Source organism: Hirundo rustica, chromosome 16 (assembly GCF_015227805.2).
Source record: "Hirundo rustica isolate bHirRus1 chromosome 16, bHirRus1.pri.v3, whole genome shotgun sequence".
Taxonomy (NCBI): domain Eukaryota; kingdom Metazoa; phylum Chordata; class Aves; order Passeriformes; family Hirundinidae; genus Hirundo; species Hirundo rustica.
In genome coordinates this window covers 15,143,327-15,167,154 of record NC_053465.1, presented here as the reverse complement: position 1 = coordinate 15,167,154, position 23,828 = coordinate 15,143,327, and the positions used below count along the sequence as shown (strand labels likewise).

Sequence of the window (23,828 nt, the reverse complement as noted above, 5' to 3'; positions counted from 1 at the left end):
GCCACAGGAACCATTCCGCCGGCCCCAGACCTCAGGTAAAGCTGAACCAACAAGAGGAAGGACACCAAAATCCACCAGCTTCTGAGGAGGAGACCAATGCCAGAGTTGCAGCTGGTGGTGTGGTGTGAAATGTGGTTGAGCATTGCTGAAAGAGCCAAGAGGGATCTCTGGAGGTGTGCACTGCGTTTGCTGGAGTGCACCAAGTTTGTTTGAATGGACCAATCGCTGCTGGGGTGCACTGGGCACTACTGAGGAGGACCAGGCACTATTTATGAAGGCAACATCCTACTCAATAGGCACTCCAGAAAAACTGGGAGTGATGCAGCAGTGTCACTGCCCAGAGCTGTGCTGTAGCCCCAAGTAGGTGCTGCATGACTTGAGCCCTTTGCAGTTTATTTCATCCCCACCTTGCAGCCCAAAGATCCCCTAGAGGAAAAGAGGCCTCTCTCTTTGCCATTCTGGGGTCCCCACCCCATGGCTGAACTCTAGACTCACTGGGGGAACCAGTGTCTGCCGCACACTGACTTCTGACTTCATGTCCAGCCAGAGTCCTCACCTGCTTCACATCTACCTGCCTGACTATGCCCAGACAGTTTAGTCCCCAAAACATATTCTATTTCTGCCCCATTCAAAAGGCCAGGAGGCAGGCACCTTTGCTATGAAACTGCATAGTCAGTCGAATTCTTTGGAAAATCTGTGGTCCCACTGAGCATCACCTGCACCTCTCAGAAGGAATCTATCCTCTCAAAACCCTGGTTGAAACACCTCCACTGGTATCAGATCATCTCAGGGCTTGTCTGTGCAGATGACGGAACCTTAGTGCACCAGAAATCATGCTGAGAACAAGTCTCATTTAGTTTATGTCGGCCCAACACCAAACACAGATGCACACTCAATGACCCCTTGTTGTCCCAGTGTAGTCCTTGCTGCTGTACTACTCAGGAGGAAGGGCAAAGGGGCAGTAGTGAAGACTGCTGAACTGGGATCAGCCTATACCACACAAAGAAAGAGGTTGTTCCCTAGCTCCAGAAAGTAGCTAAGACTCTCAACCATGAGAAAGAGTAGCCAAGGAGCTTTTATTCATGAGGAAAACACAGTTCACTTCTGCAGGTCACTGTCTCTAGGCTGTCTCTGCACCCACAGGGTTTCATTAAACTTTCTGATCCTATCTTGATTCCTGCCACAGTCACCCCTGTCTTTGAGTAGTCCCTCTGCTGGAGAGCATTTATCCATTGATGATCTTCTCGCTGATGTGTCCAGGCATGGTGTAAACCAAAAGAACCAGGAAGAATGTCAGAACAGTGACAATAAACAATATAATTATGTATCTCTTGTACCGCTTCCAGATAAAAAACACAAAGGTCTTCATGGGATTCACAAACCAGTTGAAAGTTGTTTTGGGCCGACTAGAACAGGAAGAGAAGAATAGATAAGCACAGGCTCAAACCACACAGCATCACGTTGGCCCTGCTGCTTTGGTGTCCTGCTACCCCTCATGAATCACCAGTTCGTTCTGCTGCTTCCAGGCAGGATCAGCCCAGGAGCAACAGTAAATGCACTGCCTGTGGAAAAGCTAGAGTCAACAGCACAGGACTCCTGGAAAAGTGCCCCAGCATCCCCAGAGCTGTCCTTCACTCTCATCCACAAAGGATGCCTTCATACAGACAGACCTAACCATTGTACAAATTTTACAGCACAGCTGCCTTGAGTATCTTCTTGAGATCAACTCTGGGCCAAGCGCTGCAGCCTCAAGTCCTGTGGACTCACTTGAGCTCTGGGAAACCCTGTCAGTCCTGGTCTTGCAGACCCCACTGCCCAAGGCCTTAGTCATTGCTTCTGGCTTCCTGACAAGCCAATACTCCCAGTTTCCATACAAACAGCTGCTGAGAACTACACTGTCTGTCCATCCTAAAGGTAATAATCAGATACTCACTTGGGCTTTTCCAGGGGTTCAGGCTCTTTTCGGCCCAAGCCAACAGGATTTTTGTCAGCCTCCTCCACAGTCAGCAGTTGGAACTCCGCTTCCACCTTACCCTGGAGGGACAATATGTCTGAGCCACAGTTGAATGTGTTGCTTCACAGACTAGCCTGTTGACCACACATCCTGACACAACTGGGTATTTTTCTCCCAGTTCCACCTACGGATGGCTCAGAGCTTTTTTCTCCATTGGCTACAGAGCTTACTTCACAGCCAGTAGAAAACGTGGTCTAGTAAGAAACTAACTGTTTTGCAGACAAGGAACTGTATTTTACTGCACTCCTCAACTACCTGATTTGTCTACACCCTCCCACAGTAGCACTGAGCAAAATTCACCCTTGGAGACACACAGTGGTCTGTTTACAGGGATATCAGGAGCGAGTCTGTCCCTAGTCAATTGGCACCTGCCTGTCTTGGGCAGGCAGACACCCCAGGACAAGCATCTGCTGCTGTCCTGGCTGGCTGACGGGGAGCCATATGCCTCTTTCTTTGAAGTAAGTGTGAGCAAGGAAAACATGATCTAGGGTGTTTCAGTGGGAACACTATATTCCTGAACAAAGACAGTGCTCCCCTCATGAAGCACTACTCTATGGGAAGCTCAGGGGAATACATGAAGTAAAACACCCCTGCATGCCTCAGCAGCTAGTTCTTCAGGGTAGACAAAGTGCTGGATCAGCAATAGATGGAAGAAGTCTTCAGGATTCTGCAAAAGCTGGGTCATTGCTGAGTTTGTAGGTTGTGTGCATGTAGGACAGGCTGCCATATCAAGGCAGAGGGAAAACAGTGGCTGTGCTCACCAGCGCCAGCACCCCACCTTACCGTCAGGAGGTACTTATTCCCACTGGGGTCTGTGAATTCCACATCCTCCGGTTTGACTGAGTTGTTCCACTTCTTTTTCTTTTGATTCTTATGCTCCCTTTCCTCTCTCTTGTAATCTTCTTGATCTCTGAGTTTGATGAAGGGCCACCAGCCCCTCATGCGCTTATTTTGGAAGATGGAGAATCGAGGTGTTGCATTCTCCTTGGCCATTTTGATGGTGCAATGCTCAGAGCTCTTGGCTGCCCGCACCATGTCATGCAGCTTCAGCTCGATGGAGCCTGCAAGCACAGGGAAGAGGAGACCACATGGTAAAACCCTGAGGTCAGCCCCACACGACATTTGACTGTCTCTGCCACACCCCAAACTGCCACGAGTAAGTCCCAGCTGCTGTAATGATCTAGCAAAACCCATTTATAGATGGAGAACCTGAAATTCTGCATAAGAAAGGACTAGCTCAGGAGTTAGAGACTAAGAAGCAGAAGCCCCAGGTCTCATCCCGTTTTTGATAAGGGCTGTTCGGTGAGTTGATATGGTGAATTATTTTCACCTCTTTATCATGTCCCACCCTGCTCTCCTCACATGTCCAAGCTCATCGTCCTCTCTAATTCCTGGAAATGTCAATTAAAACTATAAAATGATGACACTTTAAAATTATAAATGCTTTAAAGGTTTCAAGTATTTCTTAGATCTACAATAGCCTCAGTTCATCTCCCTGTCTGGCCTTGTTCCTCTGTTCTGCTTGGAATGAGGTCCTGTCCCACTTTGGCACTGAGCCCTTGTAACAAAACAATCTTACCACATCCTCGTCTGTACTGGCAAGAGCAGACAAGGGATGTGAGTGTTCTCTACTCAGTTCCAAGTGAGATTGCACCTGGATACAGTGCCCAGTTCTGGACTCCCAATACAAAAAAGGTGTCAACTAAATAGTGTTTAGTGGCTGAGATAGTAAATTCCATAGTACAGGCCACAGCAAGAGGGGTGAGAGACATATATGTTCAGCCCAGAGAAGAGAGGTCAAGAGAGAGATCTTATTGCATCCTTAACAGCCTAAAGGAAGCTACAGAGCAGATGGAGCTGCAGTCTTCTCCAAAATGGATAATGAAAGCACATAAGGAAACAGACAAAATGTTGCAAGTAAAAATACCTGAGAATTGTGAGAAAGGTGCAGTCAGGAAAAGGATACCAGAAGGGTGCTGGGAATCCATCCTTGGAGGTAATCAAAACCCACCCAGAAAATGTCCTGAGCAACCTGACCTACAGTGCATCTAGCTCTGCTCGGGGCAGGAGATTACAATAAACTCTGCAGGAGCCCCTTATTATCTAGAAGATCCTGAGATTATACATGCCAGAAATCATTGGAATTATTAATGCTTTCTTCAGTTCCTCAGTTCTTCGTGGCTGAACCACTGGAAATGCCTCACACAGTAAAGCCAGTTAAATACACTATGAAGGGCTGAAGTATAAGGAGAGTTTAAACATGCCCAGGAGATAGAAGGAGAAGGGGGTGCTTTTTAATAGGGAGGTTAACATTTGAAGAAGGGAGGAACAACTGAACAGAGTGCTGTAAGCTTGTGGGGATGACAGCAGAATTAGGAGAGAATTAACAGTATTTGTGCTAGCATAATGTGGGGGGAATCACCTCTAGCTCTGTTTTGGCACCAGGCCTTGCTGCATGCCCAGCTCAGCAGGTCTGATTACCAGGAAGTACCAAAGCATCCAGGGAGCTCTGAGCCCCCAGCAATGGGATGCTGCGACTCAAGTGCCACAAAGGTTGTCAATACTCTCACACCAGTTGTTCCTGTGGCTACAACATAAAGTCCTGGGAAAAATGCTCTTTGGTCCAGACTTTGAGATCTGCATATCTAAGTAAGAGCATGGAAAACAAGCAAGTTTATTTGAAAGGTTGTGAGGAAGCAGAACCTGGAAGTCCTGTGATGTGACAGGCCCTGAAAAAATATACCAAGACCCTGGGACAAGCATTCAAGCACTACATGTCTGTGTGGAGGACATGCCTATCTCCAGGCTCAGGTGTGAAAAACCAGCCCAGAAGACTGCTGAGCTGAAGTTTGATCCTAGAAGGGTCCTAGTGTCCCTTCTCAGAGAGCTGAACCCCAGGGAAATGTTCCAGCAAGGTAAGGGGCAGGTCACCTGTCATGGGTTAGTACAGTTTGGTTTTTTAGTTATAGAGGAATGTAGAATGATTCTCCGGGTCAGGTCCTGGGAATTGCTTTAGAAAAGACAAGGACTTATCAGAAGGTTAGTTAGAATATTGGCATCTGTTTTGACCACTGAAAATTGTCAGCTACGACTTTGGAAAATACCATATAAAAACCCCTTGATTTCCTGTAGGTGGGTCTTTTTCTTTCTTTCCTTTGGCCAGAGAGAGACAGGTAACATCAAGTTAGGCCTGCTGCTCCCCCCTTTTGGGGGGGAGCTGGCCTGAGGCCTGGCCGGATTCTATCGGCTCCCAGGTGAAGCGGGGGGAAGGAGAGGTTGCTGCTTTACAACAACTGCTTTCTCCAAACTTCCTTGGAGCAGGGAGAGATCTCTGCCGGGCCCCTGATAAGAGCTATGGGCACCATTTAGGCTGAGGCCACCCCGATTTACACTGAGGGGTGGCTGAGAAGGCATTTATGATCCTGCCTGGGTTTTTTGTGATTCTGGACTGCCCTGGTGCTCTGATCTCTGATGTTTCTGTGTGAGTTCTTCCTCCGTCACCAGTGCGGCCTTGAACATCTAACACTAGGAGCTATCGCTGGAGAGAAGAGACTCTGGGCAGATTTAACCCTTTCCTGGCAACATGAAGCTTCCAGAGCTTGGCCCTTCTCTGAGAGAGAAAAGAACGGGACAGAGTGAACATAAAGGATAAACAGCATGAAGTCAGTAGAGCAAGAGTGAAAAGACTATTGGGACAGAGAATTGAAGAGTTAGTTGTTCCATTCTTACTTGAGCCATGGAAATGAACTCTATATTTAGCTCATTCCTTTAAATCAAAGGAAAAATAAGCATTTGGGGAGATGATTGTTTAGATTTGTGTGTGGATTTAAGCAAGGGTGTTTGTGATGGACTAAGTAATATTAATCCTATAAGATGCTTGAACAGAAATAAAGATGAGAAGCTCTCTGCGCCAGTGAAGAAATAAGAAGATATCTCTGTACCTTGAGATAAAGAACCCTTTGCTTTTAGAGATATTCATCTTTAAAAGGTGACACCCCAGTATGCAAAATCTAAGACCCATGACCCATAAGCAGCTTAGTCACAAAGGAAGAGTCACAAAGGCAGGTTTCCCCAGGCGGCTGTTTTTTTGACAGTTAAAAAACCCACAACTGTTCTAGGTTGTCAGTAGGATCCATGACTCTAAGAGAGACTCTTCCCCTAAAAAATTGATTAAAGACTATTGTCAGATAGTGAAACTGACTGAAAATTACAAGTTCTGTCTCTTTATGTTGCTTTGTAGGAAAGTGAACAGTTTGTAAGGGGAGGGAACAGTGTTTTTAGAGTTTCATTCTGTTTTAGTTTTTTTTCCCAACTTCTTTTTCTATTCTTTTCGTGTATGTTAATAAAACTATTTGTTCATTTTTAAAGTTGAGCCTGCTTTGTTTTTCTCCTAGTCTCTCTCCCACAGAAAAAGAGTGAGTACTAAGACCAGAATTTAGTGAACGTGAAACCACTGCATCACCCCACTTCCAGCAGGTAACACCATACCTAGAAAGTCATTAGCTGAAATCCTGTCATAATCCCAGACCTGGAGGACCAGAACAGCTGGTTCCCGAAACTCTGATTCCTCTATGCAGAAGACAGAGTCCTTTTTCTTGTAGGTGATCTCCTTCTCAGTCGGGAGATAACTGAAGCGGAAGATGAACCTCCAGTTGAAATTTCCTTCCCCAGTCAAGGAGTTAAAGTGAACATCTGTCTCCTGCTTGTCATGGTCAAGACCTTTTATCCAGCTGCAGGAGAAACTCAGTTAACCTCTACCCTTGTCAGCCAGCCTCAAAAGCAGAGCAGAAAGATGGAAGCACTGAACCTCATGGGGTAGCAGGAAAGGGTCAACCTAGAGTAACACCTGGACAACATCTGTGGGGTTACAGCAGCCCATGCAGAGGACTGGAGTGGGCACCTCACACCAAGGCAAGGAGGAGCAGAGGTTCAGAGAAGGCAAGTGAGCATGTGAGCCAGGGCAAGGAGCAGAGCAGCCAGGCTCTGGCCTCCCTCTCGTTCCCACCAGACCTTTTCACGTAGATGTCGCTGGAAGGCTCTCCTGTTACTGGGTTGACATCATCAAGGACCACATCTTCTGTGTTCCAGATAATCACACGGAGCTCATAGCTGTAGGAAGGACACAGAGGTGAGACACACGACCTCATCCCTGGTGCCTGGGAGGGCATACCAAGCCCTAAGCACAATGCCAGAGTAGGAGAACCTGAACCTTCCCAGCCATGTGGTTCCCCTGCTCCTCCTGCAAAACACAGCCCAGCAGTCTCACTGCCAGGCATAAAATCTTTCTGGACACTACAACCCTACAAGACCAACACCCACCGTCAATACAGGTAGCTTTTGCATACCAAATCTCTGGTGCATGGGAAACCTACCCTGCTCTACTAAGCCACAGGAGTACAGAAAAGCTTGGGCAGGAAGAGATCTCTGTAGTCTCTGCTCCAAGCTCTTGCTGTAGCTTCATAGTAGGCCGATTGCTCAAGGCCTTGTCTGCATTAGTTTTTAATATCACCAAAGATGGTCATCCCAGCACATCTGAGACAATCTGTCCCTGTTCCAGTGTAGCTTCACTCTCACTGGGAAAATGTTTTCTCTATATTCAGTTGGAGTTTCCCTTGCTGTAATTTGTGTTCATTATCTCTTGTCCTTCCAGCTGCATGTCTGAGAATAATCTGGATCCTCCATCTCAAAAGTACCATTAGACCCTTGAAAACAGCAGATTTCTTCCTTCAACTGAACTTCTCCAAGCTCCCAAGGACAGCTGTCCACTAGCCAGAATAGAGTTTGTTGAGTAGTGTGAGGATTGAAACAGAAGGTATAATGGAACTGATAAAGGAGCCTGGTATCTTAGGCCTGATCTAGCAGAAACCAAGGGAGAGACAGACACAGATAAAAGCTCCCTGGGGTACAAGTGACCAAGAAACATGTTGCAAAACTTTGTAATGATTACCAAATAACTAATGTCATTAAGAATGTATAACCAATGAGAATTGTTACCAAAAATAGAACCCTATATAAATGCCATACAAGAAAAACCCTATATAAATGCCTTGTATGCTCAATAAATTTGGCTTCTGAACAGAGCTCAGAAAGTCCCTGTCTCTCAATCACCGATAAGTAGCTCTGGCCTGGGTTTCTATTACCTTTATATTCAGCCATAGAGACATTAACCTTCCCTTCCCCAAACCTTTGTGCAGCTGAAGCTCTTATGGGCCACAATGATACACTCAAGAGAACATCCTGTGGTCAGAGTTAGAGCAAAGAGGGCTACATGGCACACTAGCACTGATCCTCAGCCTGTGCCCTGTAGCATATCCTGCCAGCCATGGCAAGGGACATTATCCCTCTTCCCAGGCCTACCCCCACAGGTGCTACCTGACAGGCAGTCGTGGCTTGATGTTGACGGGTGGTGGTGCAGGGACATCATTTGGAAACATGTCAATCCACATGTGCAAGGAGCCCTGATGAGAGAAAACAGCAAGGATACTTCAAAAGACAGATCACGCTCCAGCTCTTCAAGGAGCAAGGAAAGTTCTCATCAGAAAGCCCCTGCTTGGTTGTCGCCATTCCCAGCACTTGAGAGTGACATGAGATTGGATTTTACACAGGGAAAAAAATTAAGGCTATCAAAGTCTGCTTATTTCTGCTCCCAAGAAAAACCACTTCACCTACACTGAATCCATTTCAATCAGAGGCAAACATCCTCTGTCTTAATAAGGAGCATATGATAATGCAATGCTTAAGCAAAACCAACAAAACTAAGAAGTAATGGGTCTGACTCTGCTCTCCTCACATGCATTTCCAATGCCAAACAAAGCCAGCATGACAGCAAAACTCTGCTTTGTTCAAACCTCTAGTACCCAAGGGAACAGAAGATTTCAGTGCGGGACATTAAAATGGTGAGTTCAGGTGACTGCATTGCACAAAACTAAGGATGGATGTTTCTTCTCCAGCCAGGGAGAAGACAAGGGTGCAGAACAAGGTTTTTGCAAAACAGCAGTGATAAGGGACGATGCAGAGGAGGCAGGTATAGGCAAGGATACCATCACCCATGGGGGGTGCATGGTGGCAGAGGTCAAAAGCAGAGCAGGTATATTGCCACCCACACAGCATCCTCATCAAAGCAGTGCTAAATGGCCTGCGGAGACAGGAAGGACTCTGGGTCACCAGCACTGTAAACACAACATCAATGGACAGAAGTTGCTTGAGGAGAGGGTGTTCAGAAACATCATGAGAGGTCAGAGGGTAGATGTGAGCAAAGGACAAACACAGCCAATGTCCTCACTTCATTGCTGAGCCAGCCATCCACAGACACAACTCCAGTCACCCATCCAGGAAGGGGCAATACATGAGATTCACAGGAGGCTAGACAGGGCCTGGAAACCAGCTGTACAGAAGGTGCTTCCCTGAAACAACGTTTGGCATGGAAACACATCTTACCTGCACAAGCCCGGGCTTCTCTGGGTTGTACAAAGACCGGATTTCCACGTGCTCTGGCACTAGCTTGTACCCATATCCTGGCATCTCTTCCCAGTGCTGCAGGACGTACAAAGCTTTATGTTCATCATCCACCAACAAGTTCTCATTTGCCACTCCTCTCTTGTTCCTCACAGAGGCCTCTGCAGCAGGACACAGCCAGAGAGAAGATAAAGGATTCTGACCAGCAAGAGTCATGTCAGGACATCAGTCACTAGCACAAGAACAGGAGATGATGGACTGGGCAAACAAGCACCTCTCCAGAAAAACAAATCCCCATTTGAAGTAGGAGGGCAAAGATGAGGGGAGTGAGTTCAATATGGTGCAGTGATGAGAGAAATGGCAGGCAGGAAGAAAGCGAGCCAAGAGAAATGCAATGGAAAGGGCAAAAAAGAATTTACTCTGTCCCTGGGAAAAAGATCCAAGGGACAGTGAGGAGGACATGACCCTCTGGGACAATTTAAGTCCCCATACCTCTGTGGTAGTGCCCACAGATTCATGGATGAATTTTTGCCAGAGAAGTGCTACTGGAAAGCATTCTTTGCCATACTCAAGACATGCAGCTGTGCTCTCTGTTAATGAACCCAATTAGTAATTGACTCCTTTGGCACAGCAAAGCCAAGTGGCAATTCAAGACCAAATCTTGCTAGTGGGAGATAAGCCAGAGCCAAGAGGTGAGGGTATAATGACCCATCCACTCCCGGGTTTATGGAGCACAACTGCCCCTTGGATATCAGTCTGAGACCCAAACCATTCCAAGCAGTGCTCAAGCACAGCAGAGGTTCACAGGGCACCAGCTGCAGCTGTGTTGGAAACAGAGCCAGCTGTCAGGGAACACCAGGAGAGTACCTTGTTTCTCCCTCCCCAGCTACCCAGTGACCTGAAAAAAAGGGGGAAAGGGCTTCTGGAAGGTCCTTGCCCTCTCCTGAATAGGATTTATTTTCCCTTCTTTGCATAAACCATAGAGACCACCAGAAAATTGAGGAACAGTTGCACTGAAACAAGGAAAAAGTAAAGTTGGCCAGACAGGTAGGTGTCCTCAGAGTGGCTAAGGCCAGGGATCATCCTGCCTACAGGCTACGTAGCATTGCCTTGCAGTACTCAGCCATCCACAAGTGGGCCCACATCTGCCCGAGGCTGGATTCAATTGCACAGCTGCTGGCCACAGCAGGGCCTGGCCTTTGCTAAGGGAAGTTCTTCATCACTGATGGTGAAAGGTTGGTGTGTTCTTGGACATCTGTGGCCCTCGCTCAGGGTTTGCAATGCCAGTTAGAAGGAAAGAAAACAGCAAATGAGAAGCAGAAGCTACCCACAAGGTGGAGATAAACAGTAGAGAGGGGCAGTGTGGAATCACCCAAGGCACCTGAAGCCACAGGAAGCACAGACCATTCCTGGACAAAGCAGCTAAAAACAGGAAAGAAGACTGAAAAAATAGTCTCTTCCCCCTCCCCCCCCCACAATGCACCCAAAACAAAACAACACCCTACCCCCCTCCAAAAAGAACAACCCCCCCAAAACAAACAAACAAAAAACCATCACCACAAAAAACCCTACCCAACCAACCAAAAAAACCCAACAAAACAAAAAACTCCAAAACACCTATAACGCCAAACAGGACTTCAATTTCTTTCTGATACTGATCATGAGCAGATGAAGGTACAGCTTTGTGACAGTGCCAGCCACCAGAATAAGCTGGTATACAACATACCTCCATGACCAACAGCTGTGCAAGTGGGTTTACTTTGTTCCACCCACTACCCGGGAAGCCACTTTAGTACCTAATGGCCTTGATCACATCTTCTCCCAGTGCAACAGTGTCCACTGAAATGAGGGCACTGAACCAAAGATGCACCTCACAGTGACCCAAAACACTGGGCCATGCAGGGCACAGGGTGAGGAGGCCCGCCTGGTCACCTCAGGGAAGAGAGGATTGTGAGCTCTCAGACCACCCACCAGCACGTGCATTGCTGAGCACAGGCAGCTGTTTAAGGAACCAGTTCAACAAGCCCTCTGTACCTTCAGGAAAAGCCTCTGGAGGGACCTTGAATATTTTATTGTCCACTTTGACCTCCTCCCATCTGTACTCTGCAGTGGGAATTGAGTTTTTCTTGCATAAACTATTCAAGATCTGTGTGGGTTTAAAAGCATCTCGCCACATGTTGTAGCCATTTCTGCATGGAAAAAGAAAACATCAAGAACTTCTTCAGCTTAAATTTCTTCTCTAAGCTGTGAAACAGCCTTCCCTCCCAAAGCACAGGCTAAGTCACTAGAACCCTGCTTATATTTTCACTGGGAAAACCCTGGGCTTATAAAGGTTAGAAAAACTCCTAATGAATGAAAAGTTAAACAAACTCTGTCCTGACAGAGAACAAGTTGGACTTGCACCCCACAGAACTATTAACTTCTGAGCAGCAGAAGTAATGCTAGCAGTAGGAGCAATTCTAGATGCAGTTCCTAAGTGAGAAAAAGGTTTCAGCTGTGCTGTGTACTCAACTCCATTTCCACAGCTAATTTTCCAATAGCAGGGTAAAAGAAGAGAAGTTAGCAGAAAACTGGCCAAAGACACAGGAAAATCCATATGGGAGGAGGCCAAAGGAAATCAGATGTCCTGAGAGTTGCTGCTTACAAAATGCTGCCAGAGAAACTTGTCTTTTCTGAAAGAGCTCAGAGTCAAGCAAGCACTTTTCTCACAGAACACCAATGTGTAAGCAGTAAAGAAATTTTTTTTTCTATATTATGCAAGGTATATTAATTTGCAGTAGGAATTAGAGCTGTCACAGGAAGCTGGTAGGTGTCTAAAGAGATAGAATTATCTGTATAACTTGTATAATCTGTGGAGCACCTGCATATGCATATTCTGTCTTGCAGAACAGGAGCACTGTTACCCATATATGGTAGGTGAGAAGAATGTCTATGGCCCTAATGTATCACATTGGTACTTACAAGTCATACTGCATAGCCACTCCACAGTTGGCCCTGTGCTTGCTGTAGAATCGATTCTCCAAGTCAATCTTGGTCTCCCCAATTAGATCATCAGATCCCACCAAATCATGGTCAAATACTGCCACAGTGAGTTCTGTTTCCATGGGAAAGGAGACTGTCAGCTCCACAACTCTGGAGAGAAACAAACAGGGAAAGTGCAATTAGCAAAGAGGATGGAAATGACACACATGCTCTGCTTTGATAATTCTACACATTTAAGAACTGTATTTGACAACTATGATAACCTTTGGTTCTCTCTAAATTCAGTATGTGCAATTTTCAGTGTGCATGTTCAAAGGAATTACTTTTCCAGGAGTGTATGGCTCAGATAGAGGCCTGGAGTTAGGGAGAAAGCTCTTCAATGCTCAGCTTCCAATTTTAAATCAAGTCCTTGGGTGTGCTCACCTCCTCACCCAAAACATGATGGCTCCTGAGTTAGCTGGAGGCAAGAGAAATGCCCAGGGCCTTTGTGTTAAGGCACAAGATTCTCCATCAGAAAGGAACAGAAGACCTTACATGCTGAGCTACATTCCAAGCCCCAGATTTGCACTGTTCTTATTAAACCTGCTAGGTGAAAGCTTTCTGCATACTCTCCAAACACAGGATTGAGCTGCTTTGGGATGTATCGCTCCTTTGTGTCCTTCTGCTGCTGCCCCACAGTCACCACCACATAGGGGTCTGCTTTGCCATTGGGGTCTGCTGGAGACAGATTTGTAGCCTGGAATATACAAGATATACTGCTGTACACAGCTGTGGAGAGCAACCTGCACAAGAAACACTGCACAGGCCTGACACCACTCAAGCCTGCTTGGTCAGGTCCCTCCAGCAACTACCCCAGCAGTGAAACAGCCACTTGTTCCCACACAAATCCCTATTCTACAAGCCATTGATCTCTTTAACTGTGGACCCACCTACTTGCTAATGATCTCAAGGCAGATGTGAGGAGCCAAGAAATGCTCATCTGCCCATCCTCAAGCAACAAAGCATGGAAGACTCTCCATGGACATGATGTAGGTGTCTTCCACTGGCAGAGGCTTCAAGCCAGCATCACATTTTTCACAAGTGCCACTGCTCACATTTACTGAGCAGAGAATAGCAGAAGGTCCACAGGGAGGGGAGAGACTGCCAAGTATTACTGCCACCTTCACCAGAGACTTACCTTAACAATGTAAACTCTTACAAGAACCTTGATAGGTCGGTTCCTTGGAATGCCCTGGGAGACCTTGGGTTCTGTAACAGCTTCCTCAGTGGGGTAGACATAGAAGGAACCCTGCAGAAAACACTTTTCAAGGAACAGCTGGATATACATGGGAATATCTCAGAAAGGATTGGAGCCACCAGCTTCACCTGCCAACTAGAAAATCAGAGCCATTTCTCACAGACACCCTGTGCCCATGGGGACAGTCCTTCCTAAAGGTCCAATCATATCCACATGGCCCAGACAATCCCTGCATGCAATTTAGGCTGCAGGCTGTCATACCACTGCCAATGTCAGATCTGAGCACCTCTAGGCACTTTGGACTGCCAAAGACAGAGGATACCAAAGGTTTTCTAGGGACAGCTACAGCTTCCATGGTTGATAATTCAGAGTCTTCAAGAGCTCCTGGGTGGGAGGATGATGCCTCTTTTAAATAAGTTTTGTTAATTTTAAAACCAGTGAAGCTTACTTAAATAATACTTATATACATACTGAATACACCCAGAGGCTGCAACCATAATGAGTCCTTTATGCTTCATGCTTTCTCCTTGTAGCAGCTAAAAAATCTAAACTGGATGGATTTATAAGCTAACAAAAGTAGGATCACAGTACAATTGCTTCAACAAGCATTAATACTACCCTGGCCAAGCTGCAGCCCAACCTGCACACCCAGGCACTTTTCAAGGTTTTGCTGGTATTGGCTTGCTCTAAAATGCATGTCATAAGGACCTTCTTCCACAAGCAGCACAAATGTCATCCAAATGAAACAATACCTTGTACTTCCCTACATAATGTTCATCCTCATTTCCATCTTCATCTTCATTTGCTTTGCCACGATGAAGGGGGAAAATACACAACCAATCTTCAAAATTACCAAACTCATTTTCCAGCTCAGAGTTGTAGATCTGAAATAAGTAGAAAGTAATTTGGGACCTTTTCCTGCCATCTTAAAGGAGAGTCAGAAAGACCATCCTTCTCTGTTTCAACCATTTCACTTAGTCCTACCTTACACCTGTATTACTCACTGCAGGTTGTTAATGGTTTTGATGCATGTCCCTGGGGCCAGCCTTGGATGTGGATGCACATCTTAGCTTGGCTCCAAGGTCTTACTAGTTGCATTAAAGTCTAGCAATGATAGATGCTTGGCACACACTGCAGGTTCTCCTCCCAGCATAACTTCCACTGCAGGAAGGTGAAGAAGACGTGGACAAAGGGCCAGGGCTGAAAGAGACTAGGTGACCCCAATTATCACCTGAAGGGTGGCAATGGGCTTCCTCTTGGGCTGAGCAGGTTCAGCTTCAATCACTGTCTCATCCTCTGCTTCTATGTCAATGGAAGATGCATTTAAATTCCCTCCATCTAGAAATTACAGCAAGAGATTAGGAAACACTCTGATTTCACCCATCATGTCAAGTGTCTCTACTTGAAATTACCCCAGCCACAGCTTCTGCTTTCACCCAGGGCTTTGGCCTGTGTCATGACAACTGGGGCTGTTGCTGTTTGTAACAGGTGTCATTCTGGCATCTCAGGTTTCCCAGCATGGCATGGCTGGATGGTTGGGGGGACAAAAACTGGCACAGACCTATCTGCCTGTTTGCCTGCATGACCACTATTCAGACAGGAATTGGGCAGAAACTGAATGAAGGAAGGTGGTTGTGCCAGCTCACAGGTGCTGTCAGGTAAGGCACAGAAAAGAGCCCACCCTCCTCTTTGGATGAGTGCTTATTTGCTGGCCTGCTGGTTTGGGTGACTGACTGAAGTATCACTGCCACTTTTGGCACAGCCAGTTGAGACTGGAGAGAATGTGTCTAGACCTTTCTCAGGGGCACCACCAAACCAAGGGCAGAGTGGGTGTGTCCTTGTCTCATTTTGCAAGGCTCCAGATCCCTCAAGCACTAATGGCATGCAGGTACTCTTAGGGCCTCTCCCTAAATTGCATTTACATAATTTTTATACTTCACATTTTCCCAGGTCAGAGCTATATGAGTCACTGCTTACACCTCTGTAAACCTGAACCGACAGCTGCAACCTGTTCTCAGATCATAAAAAGATTGTTATTACTGTCTGTGACCTCTGTTACCTTCTGTTACTGATTCACTTGTACCCCAGGAGAGTATCCCATGAGCACAGAGTGATGCCCAGCTCCTGGACAGTTTTTCCTGTCCATTATCCTCTCTCCATCCCACCACCACTTCCTGGTCTCACCCAGACAATCCCATGATCCCTGCAGATGACTTTTCTGCTTTTTGTTCACAAGGGAAAGTACTTGCTTTAACACCATTTTACAAGACTGCACTGTTTTCCAGGACTTTTCTGACTATTTTCCATTTTTTTTTTTTTTTTCTTTCAGAAAAGTTCAATGTTTTCAACTTGAAATAGCCTGTTAGCCCTTGTCAATATCTTCAGCCTCTCTACTCACTTTTGTTGTTGTTGCTGAATGTTGCAAGGTTGTTGTCTGCACAAATGCCATTCCCACAAGCCCAGTACCCTCTGGGATGGTATAAGATCTTGGTTCTCCCCACTAAAGAGTGGGGTATTGCTAGAGAACTCACCTGCATCATTCAAGTCATCATTCTCAGCATCTTCCTCATCACTGCATGCCTGAAACACACATAAACACTCACCTCAGATCCCTGGCAGAAAAGGCTTCTCCTCCCAAGCACAGAATACTGACATTTTCCTGCCAGCTGAGTAAGTAATACATAGCATGAAATTATTCAGCAATAACATCGAGGGTTGGTGTGATATATGTCCTAAAGTTAATTCATGTTAAAAGATATAAAATGTAATACAATCCCTATAAGTATAAGTTTTGTTTTAATCCAGCATGCTAAGAGTTAACTCAGAGGAAAGTAGCTCTGAAAAGGTACAGGAATTTCTCTTGCCTGAAAAGACATGGGAGGGACACGGGATAAACATGATTGGAATTACCAGAAAGGGAGACCCAAAAATGCCTCTGCCGGGAATCGTCAGAAAAAGAACAATGACAACGGAAAAAGGAGATGAGAGCCCGGAGAACCAGATGATTACATCAGATCAATATCTAGACCGTCTCCTCCTAAAATTAACATCTCCACACCACACCTAGATCCAACCGTTAACGGCATTGTCCTCTCCCGCTATTGCCTCTCTGCCCTATTCAGACTCTTAGAACTGGAACATGAATGTTTAATGAAGATGCCTCGGAGGGAGGACCCTCGAAACTCCCGAGTTTCTCTCAGCAATCCAGTGTATAAAAAGAGACTGCTGCAAGCCAGAAATGTGAACTTGGGGGATAACAGACTGGCAGAGTGTGTTATCATTTTTCACCCAGCGCCGACCCCGGGCTCGATGCTGTCCCTTTAATTGTAGCTGTCTGAGACTGTCATTCTGTCTCTCAATAAAATTCTAAATTTTGATTTCTAAAATTTGGTCTATCGTATTTATAACAGTTGGTATCAAACTAGTGCCGTAATGACTTTTTCTTCTCCTCAAATCCTCCTTCTAGCTTATTTCGATTGGAATTTAAGTTGACAGTGCAAGGAAGGAAATTTGGAGCAGGCTTGCTCCCATAACACACTAGGATGTAACCAAGACAGAATAAGCAGCATGAAAATCCCTGTTAAAATCAGCAACATCACATTTTCAGGAGTCCCTCAACAGAAGCTGCCTCATTCTCACATTCTCTTGAGCACTAAGCTTCAAGGATGTTTTAATACCCATCTCCTGCTGAAACTAGCCGACCTGGTAGATGCTTGATACCTGGCTACCTTAAGTATGCTTGATACACACTAAAGTCCACATCTTCCTGCAGATCCATGCCAGGAGAGCTCCTGTGACACTCAGTATGGTTGAAAACATCTTCCTCAGACCAGTGCAGCCTATTTTCCCTTCTGTTGGTAGCTGTCACAAAATATTACCTGGTTATACAGCTCTTTCAGGGATGCATAGTACTTGGACCACCAATCCAGTTCTTCCAGTTCTGGTTTTTCCTCTTCATATTCATCTTCCTTCTTTACAAGCTTATTGATAGGAATCTTCTTCAAAGGAGCCTTAAGAGAACAGAGAAAAGGGTTCAGAGGGAAGAAATGACCACCCAGGACATTCATGCACCTTCCTCCCCTACCCTGGGAGCCTCTGGCAAAGGCTCAGCATTCAGGCAGAGCACAGGAGGTGCAAAGCTGCCTGTGGCCCCAGGTTTGTTCTTTGCTACAAAAGAAGCCATTCTCAAGGCACAGCGCAGGTCTCCTTTGTGTCCCTGTGCTGGAGCCTCAGCACATGGCACTGCCAATGAGCAGGCAGGAGAGAGGAGTGTTTCAGTTCAGAGAAAAACGTGGTGGATGAAACCTAACACTGAACTTCTGAACTTTTTTGTTTGTAATCTACAGTTTGGCTTTACAAACTTCAGAATTTGTTGGGCCCAACACATGATTCACCTTCACAAAACTAACCGGGTGAGTGCTGGAACTTGGGTCACCAGCTGCCAGTCCAATGTTTACCACAGTCTGGGATGGAGGATGGTAAGATGAGACGTTGCAAGCTGAGATGAAAATAAAGAGTTTCATGTTTCCATGTATTTATTTCTGTCCACTACTACTTACTTTCGGCCACAGGAAAATCCTCCCTGTTAAAACACTGTAGTCTGATTGATTTTAAAGCTTTTTATAGCCCAGACCCTGCAAAAAAACTGCTGGAAATCCAATTACAGTACTGAGATTGGCCACCATCATCAAAATGCTTGTTGCTGACTCCCAGGAATTGAGAATTAGGAGATATACCTTCCTGTAGGGGATTAGATTTGTTCCCTTTTGTCTTAAAGAATTTTTCCCCATAAATTACTAGGAAACAAAGTGCTGATACTTAGAGGGTACTTGACTAACACAAAAGACATGGCCGGGAGGGAGGTGATCACACGAAGTTTGGGGGAGGGAAAAGGACAGGGCTGGGGGGAGCTGCTATTCTTTTTTCCTGCTCTCGGCATCAGAGAGGCACGGTCAGGTGGCTATTTGCTACGTGAGGAGTCCACTGTTAATGGAGGGTCCGGTCCTGGGAATTCTACCATCATCCATCATCCGCTGGAGTGCCCAGGAATTCTGAGCCCCTTCACCTGCCCTGCTGGAGCTGGGCCAGCCCTGCCCAGCCATCGCGGCTTCTTCAGCACTGCTCACTTTACCGGGACACCCCCCTGCCTTGCTGGGGATCCTCAGCGTTCCAGTCACCAGCCCAGGAGTTTCCACAGCTCCAGCTTGGTGCTCTCGGGGTCCCAAGGTATCAGATTGCCCCAGGCTTTGTGAGACACAGCCCCTCGAGGTAACTGGTTCTGTTTATTATTAACGCTGCAGTTGTTGTTGTTTGTTTGCCTTGTTACACTTACTAGTAAAGAATTGTTATTCCTTTCCCCATAGCTCTGACTGAAAAGCCTCTTTAATCTTCTAAATTATAATAACTTGGAGGGAAGGGATTGGAATCCCCCATTCCTAGAGAGACCCCGTCTCTCCCTAGCAGATAGCTGTCTTTCAAACCAAGACACTTCCCTACTCAGAAATAACCACAGATGGATCACTCTTTGGCGTCTTCTTCATGCTTCCAGATCAGGAGTGCGGGCTGTTGCTATCATAGAGCTATTTAGCTAAACTATTATCCAATGAACAGACCTTGACCTGACAGTGTGAGAGAACTTAAAACCTTTCAATCCTTGGTCCTAGGTGGACCAGTTCCCTAAAGATGGAGGTCTTGTTGAGCAAATTCTTCCCTGTGAGGGTGGTGAGGCCCTGACACAGGTTGCTCAGAGAAGCTGTGGCTGCCCCATCCCTGGCAATGTTCAAGGCCAGGATGGACAGAACTTGGAGCAATCTGGTCTAGTGGAAGGTGTCCCTACTCATGGCAGAAGGTGGAATGAGATGATCTTTAAGCTCCCTTCCAACCCAAACCATTCTGTGATTCTATGACCTTGTGATTCCAGGGAGAGGATTTTGATGCCTGACTAGGAGGGAGTGGAAGAGCCAGGGATCTTTGCCTCTGGCAAAACCTGCCTCCATGAGAACCTCTCCAAGCATCTCACCTTTGGGCACATCCTCTGGTTCCTCCTCCAGCTCTCTGTGAGAGAATTTCATCACATCAGACACAGCATGGCTACCCACCAGCACGGTGCGCCCAAATGCACGCTTTTCCACCACAAAGATGCTGAGGGGAGGGTGCAGGTATACCTGCTCTGGGAGCTCCTGCAAAATAATTATGCATGGGATTCACAGGAGTAAGGGTGATCAACCTGTGTTGAGCTATCAAACTACGGCAGCCCCTTCATGTAAGGAGAAGCCTGCTTGCACCTTTGCAAAAATCAAAGCCTTGCAGTGACAGGCCATGGCTAAGACAGCCCTTGGTGGGCAATTTCACAAGGTTTTGTTCTGCAGCTGAACCATGTGGTCATGGGAGATCAAAATCCTGGAGGGAATTCTCCTCCTGTGTTGCCCCATGCAGTGAGGCAGAGCATGGGTGCAGGGTAGCCATGGTGTACCCTGGCATGGCAGAATCCACCTTCCCACTCACCACATCCATGTATTTGACCAGCTCAGTGAAGTTGGGGTTCTCTTTGTAGGACACAATCACCTCTGACTCCACCTTCTTGCCAGCACATTCAATGATCACCTGGGGTTCATCCACCTCAAACAAGTTCACTCTCTTCAGGTCTCTCAGGCCCCAGAACAGGATCTGAAGCACAACATGAAACTGCTGTCCAAGACATGCCAGGCATGGCACTGCCCATTGCTGCCACCCCCCACCCATAGGACACAGTCCCCAGAAGAGGCACAGGCCAGCTCTCCCAGCTCAGCTGCCCAGCAGCTTGGTCTGTTGAACTATTCAGATGGTTTCCCCATCATGTCAAGCACCTCCATTTGTGGCATCTGCTCAGGCCTGACACGCACATTTGAGCTCCAAACTGGACTCCCTCACCAAGCCCTGCCCTCCACCCAGGGGCAACTTGAGGGGAAAGCCAATGCAGCAGAAGGCGGCACACCTCTATGCGAAACTCCTTCAGTACTGGGCGGATGCCCTCAGGGATGATGAACCGCCCAGCACGGGGGTTTTCCAGATAGTCAGGTTCCTTGGGCTCCACATCCACAGGCACTGATGGCTGAACAGGTGGAACCAGGACACAGCAGGTGATGAAAGTTACTTCAATTCCATTCTATGCCAAGCCTCCTCTCTCCCTCCTTCTAGTTTTGTGCTCACAGGCTGTTCCTGCAGCCTCCTCTCATTGGAAAGCCAGATATGGCCTCCAATTTGGAATCCTCCCGTAGGCCCCATGCAACCAGCTCCCCACCCATGTAGCTCCCTCAGAGAGCTGGCAACAATGTGCAGCTTCCTAAAAGCCTATTACCCACGTAGCTCCCTCAGAGAGCTGGCAACAATGTGCAGCTTCCTACAAGCCTATTACCTCCAAATAGCCACTGTAATCAAGCTCAATCAGCTCAAAAGTGGCAATGAGCTCTCCCGCTGCTTTGGTACCTCTGTAGAAATCAAAGAACTGCAGGGCAGGTTTGGTGTATGGTTCATCAACCAGCTTCACCTGTGGGACAGCAAAAGCCTGCCCGAGGAACTCAGGGGAGCCCTGGAGGAAAGAGGGGAATGAGTCAGATCATCCCTGTGGTATCTCATCACCTTAAAGACCACCACTAATTCCAGCCAATCTGGGGCAGTACAAGACTACTTTTCCACACATGTCATCCTCTGCTTTGATTTTCTCTGCTCCATCCAGAACTAAGAACAGATAAAGGCATGTCTGCAGCAGCTCCACTTAACTCAGAAACTGGCCTGGCACCATGCACCAGAGGACATCAAAGCTAGATCAGGTTTTTCAGAGTCTCTTCCAGACAGAGCTTGAGTATCTCCAAGGTTGGATACATTACAAGCTCTCTGAGCTACAAGCCCAGCATGTGATCTACCTCTGTGTAAAAACTGCTTTCTTATATCAAAATGGATTTTCTTCTTTGCCAGTTTGTACCCATTGCTTGCCACTGGGCCCCTTGGTACTTTCCATAAGAAGCCTGAACTGAGCTTTTCTATCCTTTCCCACCAGCTGGCTGCAGACAGCAAAAAGACACTAGCTTTCTCTACACCCCTGTAGGCTAAATATATTCAGCTCTCCTCCTCTGTCTTATGCTCCATCTTGGTGGTCTCCTCTGGACTCACCCCAATATAACAGGGTTTGTCTTGTACTGGAACCCCAGGAAAGCTGCTGAGTTACACAGGAGAACCTGGTGCAAGTTACATCATTAGCCTTAGGATCACAGAGAGACCCTAGGGGACAATGTGACTTTAAAACACTAATAAAGAGAGAAAAGGGAGGACTGAGGAGGGATGATTGATGACACCTGGGGACATAGGGGAAGGAACAGCCCTAAAAGCAGTATCAGTATCCCCAGGTTATGAGTTTTCTGCAATGTGAGCCTGCTAAGGAAGCAGGCATAGTGTTTCTTCAAAAATAAAAGATCCTGGATCCAATGAGCACTCATCAGCCCCTGAGAGTTTAGAGTATCTCTGAGTCAGAAAGTCCCAATCTTAGCCACAGTCCCTATGACTCATTGTCACCAGTGGACCAGGACCAAGCTGAGTCATGGAAAACCAAACAGAGAAATGTCAGCACTCAGAGCTTCTCTGCCTTTCCTTTTCTGGAAACAACAGAAGGAGGGCAGCATGGCCATACTTACAAATTTATTGTGGCTGAAAAGGTTGATTATAATGATGGGGGTCTCTGTTTTTAACTCTTCTTTCTTCCCGTCAATAATGAGCTGGTCAAACAAAAGTAGCTCATTCCACATAGGGCTCAGTGTCTCCTCCAGCATCTGCAGATGGAGATAGAAGGCCCGTGTTCCACAGACAGTGGAAATAAACCACATGCAGGAAAGTGAGGAACTCTGGGCTGATTCCCTCTCTCACACAGCCATATGCAGCTGGTGGCCAGCAGGAGGGGATGTGGTAAAAGTGGGGGATCAGCACTCAAGGTCAACTAGCACATGCCAATCAACCTCTGAGACCATGCTTAATGACTGTCAAATATTCCTTGAACAGAACACACTGCTAAGAGCACAGATACCTCGTGCTCAGAGATACAAAAGTCCCAGGAGGACTGCCACAGCACTGGCCTTAAACATGTCAGTGAGGGCACAGTCATTTTTCTCTCCCCAAGTTCCCAAGATGACAGAGGCAAGAGTTTAAGCGGTCTCACCCTGGTGGTCTGGCAATGAGTTGAAAACACCACTCTTGCAAATGGATCTGAAAGGCCATTATCATCTGCAGGGAGGATGCCTCGAGCCTGATACAGATGGGCTCGGAGCTGGAAATAGCTGAAGTCTGGTAAGAAAAGGAGAGAGGAGGTCCCCAACAAAGTCCTGTACGAGGTGACAAAAATGCCTGAAGGAGGCCAGCCAGATAGGAGTGGGCACATCCTGTGAGGAACAGCTATCACTTCTAGGGACTGTGGTTCTCAGGCCAGTGCATCTCAAAAGGTTTAGCCAAGCGAGATAAGCTCAGTGGGCTCCTCAGACACCTCTGGGAAGTACATGACAAGGTGACATATGAAATGTGCAGTTTTGCTATGAGCATCTACTGCAGGGCAGCACAACCAAGCCTCATCAGAGGGGCAGAACTCATGCCCATTGCCAATTTGGCAGCATGTTCAATGCCTACAAAGCACCCATCCTGTCTGCTGCTTTAGCTGTGAATGTGCAAATACATCCACATGAGATCAAACAGGACATGCCTGTCCCAGTCATGCCTTGGAGATGACACTAGATCAGGTCCTAATTCTGAGACATTATAATTCTCAGATCACAGTGTGGCCTAGTGGTGAAGGGCTGTGGGGGGACAATGATAGACAGACACTAATCCATAGATGGGACTTCTCAACTCCCTTCTCTCCTACTTATGTGAAGAACTGGCATCTGCACTCACCATCCCTGCTGAGCCGGCTGGGAGGGCTGTATGCTGAGAGCTGGGCTATCTCCTGCTCACTCTTGGAAAGGAACTCCTCAGGCAACTCTGCCAAACAGCTTTTCACATATTTGGTTACCCCAAGCCACATGTAGATTTCCAGTTTGGCAAAGATCTCACCAGTGTGTAAGCCAGGCACCTGAAAGCACAGAAGGTTTAGCAGGTTTCACATCTCGGACCAAGATGATCACC

General features: G+C 46.9%; 1 protein-coding gene across 1 annotated transcript in view; it reads right to left on the bottom strand.

The window, feature by feature from the left end:
* Positions 1-1,092: 1,092 nt before the first annotated feature.
* LOC120760285 (fer-1-like protein 4) overlaps positions 1,093-23,828 on the bottom strand; it is a 41,611-nt gene continuing 18,875 nt past the window's right edge. The window contains exons 23-45 of the mRNA XM_040080325.1: positions 23,598-23,775; positions 22,873-22,997; positions 22,355-22,489; positions 21,082-21,255; positions 20,662-20,778; positions 20,193-20,354; positions 19,708-19,867; positions 18,098-18,186; positions 17,567-17,698; positions 16,220-16,268; positions 14,920-15,026; positions 14,441-14,572; positions 13,629-13,739; positions 13,060-13,187; positions 12,431-12,601; positions 11,504-11,658; positions 9,452-9,630; positions 8,387-8,472; positions 7,025-7,123; positions 6,503-6,744; positions 2,798-3,075; positions 1,934-2,034; positions 1,093-1,406 (exon numbers count right to left, since the gene is read on the bottom strand). Of these exons, the coding sequence (XP_039936259.1) occupies positions 1,226-1,406; positions 1,934-2,034; positions 2,798-3,075; positions 6,503-6,744; positions 7,025-7,123; positions 8,387-8,472; positions 9,452-9,630; positions 11,504-11,658; positions 12,431-12,601; positions 13,060-13,187; positions 13,629-13,739; positions 14,441-14,572; positions 14,920-15,026; positions 16,220-16,268; positions 17,567-17,698; positions 18,098-18,186; positions 19,708-19,867; positions 20,193-20,354; positions 20,662-20,778; positions 21,082-21,255; positions 22,355-22,489; positions 22,873-22,997; positions 23,598-23,775 (3,291 nt within the window). The 3' untranslated portion in view covers positions 1,093-1,225. The remainder of the gene's footprint in view (positions 1,407-1,933; positions 2,035-2,797; positions 3,076-6,502; positions 6,745-7,024; positions 7,124-8,386; positions 8,473-9,451; positions 9,631-11,503; positions 11,659-12,430; positions 12,602-13,059; positions 13,188-13,628; positions 13,740-14,440; positions 14,573-14,919; positions 15,027-16,219; positions 16,269-17,566; positions 17,699-18,097; positions 18,187-19,707; positions 19,868-20,192; positions 20,355-20,661; positions 20,779-21,081; positions 21,256-22,354; positions 22,490-22,872; positions 22,998-23,597; positions 23,776-23,828) is intronic.